General features: G+C 31.7%; 1 protein-coding gene across 1 annotated transcript; it reads right to left on the reverse strand.

Moving 5' to 3' along the window:
* Window positions 1–4,466: 4,466 nt before the first annotated feature.
* LOC126891368 (uncharacterized) lies at window positions 4,467–4,916 on the reverse strand. The gene has a single exon (XM_050660543.1). The coding sequence runs from the start codon at window positions 4,914–4,916 to the stop codon at window positions 4,467–4,469; it is 450 nt and encodes a 149-aa protein (XP_050516500.1).
* Window positions 4,917–5,158: the final 242 nt, after the last annotated feature.

Consider the following 5,158-nt stretch of genomic DNA (forward strand, 5'->3'; position numbering starts at 1 on the left):
ATCCAATTTTTTTCATTCCTGACACGTTTTCTAGATTTACGTCCTTTTAATTTCCCGCGTATTTGATTGTCACACTGTTCATTATTCAAGGTTTTCTGGGGTATATGCTTTTTACGGATTTGCTGTAAACTGCTTCCATCATCACTACTAGAGTCACTAGTTTCAGGAATATACTCATCAGAAGATGAAAATGACAGACTAACATCAGGGCCAAAACTGATTTTGTCTGAAGTAATATTTCTTGAAGTCGAGGTACTTGGCTCCTCTTCATTTTCAGGACGACATCCACTCTTTTTACGGATTTGCTGTAAACTGCTTCCATCATCACTACTAGAGTCACTAGTTTCAGGAATATACTCATCAGAAGATGAAAATGACATACTAACATCAGGGCCAAAACTGATTTTGTCTTAAGTAATATTTCTTGAAGTCGAGGTACTTGGCTCCTCTTCATTTTCAGGACGACATCCACTTTGCTTGATTTGACGGCCTTCGTTTAACTGACTTGCTGAATCAAAACACATATTCAGCAATTTTGCTTAAATTTACAATATCGTATCAACAATTTAATCCTCTATTATAATAGTGCCAAGAAGATAAAAAAATAGTAAGATTAAACAAACACACAGTTTAAATGATTCACTTTTAACTCCAAATGCAATTAGGCAATCATAGCATATAATTTGTTAATATTCTTTTGTGTCAATATGTACATAAACTTAAATAATAATAATTATTATGACAAAAATAGTACCACTTCTAAATTTGCTTTAGAAAGTCTAATATGACGCAATAAGTGATTGCATGATAGTAAGTATCAAATATGAGGTTAAGTTAAAATACTCTTTAATTTTTTACTCATTTATCTTCTTAAATTATTCCCTGCTTTAACAGATAATTAATTTTGTATAATACACTACGAGTAATGAATAGCAATATGTCGAAATTCTGGTAAATTTACAAATGTACTTACCCAATTTAGCCTGTTCGTTTGAGCACAAACTAATTATTAATTTGGATCGGCTATTATTTATATTCACTTACAAACAGCAAATAAAAACAACTGAACTATTACAATATTAACTTTTTTAGGAAAGTAACAATCCAATACTGACATCTGCGTTCTAATAACGTTTATAACCTCTCTTTTGGAGTCTGTTAGTTCGAAAATAATCCAATGTCTACAACAGCGCTACACTCCTGAACGCAATTCACAACATGCAAGAACAACCAATCTGGAAATAGGATCTTACTGCATAGAAAAAATTCTGCGTTTACAAACCAATGTCTTATTTGGTTGCTGTTGTACAAATTAGTGTGCAAAATCCTAATTGACATTGGTTTCGTAAAACTTCGATACGACCCTCAAAAATGATTATATCACATTGGTTGTTCTTGTACTAAAAATTTGAAGAAAATTGAGTTTGGTGCCACCAATATCTCAATTTGGCAAAAATGTGACATTGGTTGTTCTTGTATTAAGGTACAGATATAGCTTTGCAATTGCATAAAAAGTAGGGTAATATAGTAAATAATTTGCAAAAAATTTTTAGATTAATTCATGCAATAGTTTTTGTAAAATTAAAGTTTATCCTAGAGGCTAAATATTTATAATATTATTCTACATAAACCAATTTAATTAGGATGATTCTGCGGGTACCTATCGAAAGAGGGAGAGCGGGTTTATCAAATCAATTTGTTAGAAGTAATAAAAAATATTTTTTCTACTAGAATGCAGAAAATCACATTTTCCGCACCAAAAAAACAGTGAGTAAAATCCATTTTTTTACAACCACTACTCAAAAAGAGCTTTTTCTACGCCCCATTTTTAAAGTTCCTAATATTACACCGGTTTGTTGCACTTAAAACAGCTGTTTATAGTTAGAGTGACAAAATGTAAAAAGACATTAAAAAATGCCACAGCGTTAACTTTATTTCACGGTTTCCATATGCGAACACAATTATTGATTAGTCCAGTTAGTCCACACCATACCGAAAATAAATTGTCAAGTCACATTTGACTTTGACAGCATATGAACTACACATGTTTTTACGTGTGTAAGTGTCAATAATTTAAATTATTTAATTATTTAGTATTATAAACTTACGTGCATAGAAATCGGCCCACCTAAAAATTTGGTTATTTTTGAAGTCTCGTATTTCCTAAACCTGTTGGCCGATTTAAGTGATTTTTTTAATATGTTATAGCCTTATTCTTCAACAATATCGCTTTAATAATATTATTGTTAAACAGGTAAGTGTTATTTTATACCGAGTGTAACAATGATAGTGTGTTTTTTCCTCAAAGTTCGGAACACCCTGTGGAATATTCTAGCATATCTAAAATATTGAAATTAAAACTCAACTATAGCCTTAGGCCTTAGGCTTTCTTAACATTTTGCTTTTTTATTCATTCGCTTATGTTGGATAATAAAAAAGTTAGGTATTTTAACAACTAGCAACGTTCTTCATCAATACATGGTGTTTCTAAATAAGTGCGACAAACTTTAAGGGGTAATTCTGCATGAAAAAATAATGAACGTTAGGTTGATAATCATATGTTCTCATATGCTTCGATTCAGAAATACGGGATGTTGAAGTTGTTCGTACAATCTGACGATTTATTTATTGCTCTAAAACTGCATGCGATATACAAATGAAATTGGGTAGGTTTTAAGAGGTAATTATTGCGCATTTTTTTGCATACAGTTAAGAATTTTTATTCTCCATTGGCGTGCATACGGGTAATATGACCGGGTAATATGGCCCGTATGCACGCCAATGGTGAATATAAAATTCTTAATTGTATGTCAAATATGCGCAATAACTACCTCTTAAAACCCACCAAATTTCATTTGCATATCTCAACCGGTTTTAGAGCAGTAAATATATCGTCAGTTTGAAAAAAATTCAACATCCCGTATCTCGAAAACGAAGCATTTGACGACATATGTTTATAAATAAACCGGTCATTATTTTTCATGCAGAATATCCCCTTAAAGTTTGTCGCACTTATTTTGAAACACCCTGTATTGATGAAGAACGTTGCTAGTTGTTAAAATACCTAACTTTTTTATTATCCAACAAAAGCGAATGAATCAAAAAGCAAAATGTTAAGAAAGCCTAAGGCTACAGTTGAGTTTTAATTTCAATATTTTATATACGCTAGAATATTCCACAGGGAGTTCCGAACTTTGAGGAAAAAACACACTATCATTGTTACACCCGGTATAAAATAACACTTATCTGTTTAGCAATAATATTATTACAGCGATATTGTTGAAGAATAAGGCCATAACATATTAAAAAAATCACTTAAATCGGCCAACAAGTTTAGGAAATACGAGACTTCAAAAATGACCAAATTTTTAGGTGGGCCGATTTCTATGCACGTAAGTTTAGTTGTTCTTACTATTATTATGGATAGGGAAGATTCAAAACTTAAAATATACACTCTGGGAGAAATCATAGATATGGCATAAATGTGGAGACAATAAATTTACTGCCAGAGAAATCCAAAGAATATGTCACTTTTATGAAATGGCGGAACCAGAATAATATTCACAGCTTTACGCAGCGGATGACATTTGCTTATTTTGAAGAAATATTTAGAAAATTTAAGTCTTCTACATTATGGTCTAGCTATTCAAAACTAGAAGCAACCTTAATAATTATCTGATGTTCAAAATATCTATTTTGATTTTATTATTTCTATAGGGCCGTAGAAAATTTTTGTATGCAACACATGCCTAGTGACTTTTTTTCATTCATGAGATTGCCTGTCAATTTTTCCATTCGTGAAAAAACGTACCAGTTAATGCACTTGTTACATTAGTTAAGTTAAGTTAAGGAACCTTATGTTTTCTCACCTAATTGAAATATGACTTTTGTGCAGAAAAGTGACCTTTCTATGCCACAAAGTTTTTTTAACAGACAAACTGCACGTTACCTGGCAACCAACATTTTTTATTTAGTTACCTGATTCCCTGAGCATTAAGTTTGTCGACAAACGTCAAATATAAAATATTATTTTATTTTTATTAATTTTTGAAATAAGTGAGGTGATGTCCTGTCCTGACGAAAGCATCATATCTCTGTACCATTCAACGAACGGCAATTCAGCGGTTTTAAAAGAGAACGCACACATCTTATGGAAAATGTTATGTCACTCAAATGTAATAAAATCTACATGAATAGATTCCTCTAGAAATTACAACCATTTCACACTAATCGGCAATTCTGAATTTTCACAAATAAAGTCATTAAACAGATATAATTAATAGGTATAGGACATGAGGTATAGTGAGAATGGACTAGTTCATAAATCTGAAAAAACAACGCATATTTATTTGCACATTTACCGTTTACTCGAAAAGTGACAAAACAAAATTAAAACATTTAAAGATTTAAAAAAAGAGAATACAAAATGACAAAAGCGTTAAAGTTGTGGAATACATTCTAATTAATTACAAAGCAATAGGATTACTAATATTGTAAGAGACTTTACTAAGATATTCATAGACGTTTATATCGCCATCGTCAAATTGTTCTTGTAATCTAGTAATCCTATTATTTATTTGAAGATAGATTTTATTGTTGTTGCCTACATTTTGGCCGCCTCGAATCTGTTGTAAGGTTGTGGTTGCTTGTTCAGCAAGGAGTTTTTCAACAAATTGATAAATATTCGGATGGTATTTTCCAATCAACCTAGAAAAACGGTTATGCCATCCTTCCACATCGTTATTAGTTCGCCTTCTAATCCCATACATATTCCATAAAGTCGGATCGATGGTTTCCAACCATTGTTCACGAAAGTAGACAAATAGAGGTAATACTAGCAATGGAGCATCATCTTTTAAATTTTCAAAGCATTCAATAATATTATTGACTGGAATGAATGCAATAGCCAGCAACATTCGGCAATACATACGAACATTTTCATTTCTACTGTAGTCCTCAGATAAGCCATTACGTTGTATGAAACGGTAAATGCACTGACAAAAGTGGAAGTAACACCCACGTATTCTGGCCAATGGAAATTCTTGTTGAATTGCTGGGATCAATCCCGATTCAAAATCTACCGTAACGATGTTGGGATTCATTTCAAATCGGTTATCAATCCCAATATCTTTAATAATACGGAATAAAGTAACATACG

Source organism: Diabrotica virgifera, chromosome 9 (assembly GCF_917563875.1).
Source record: "Diabrotica virgifera virgifera chromosome 9, PGI_DIABVI_V3a".
Lineage (NCBI taxonomy): Eukaryota > Metazoa > Arthropoda > Insecta > Coleoptera > Chrysomelidae > Diabrotica > Diabrotica virgifera.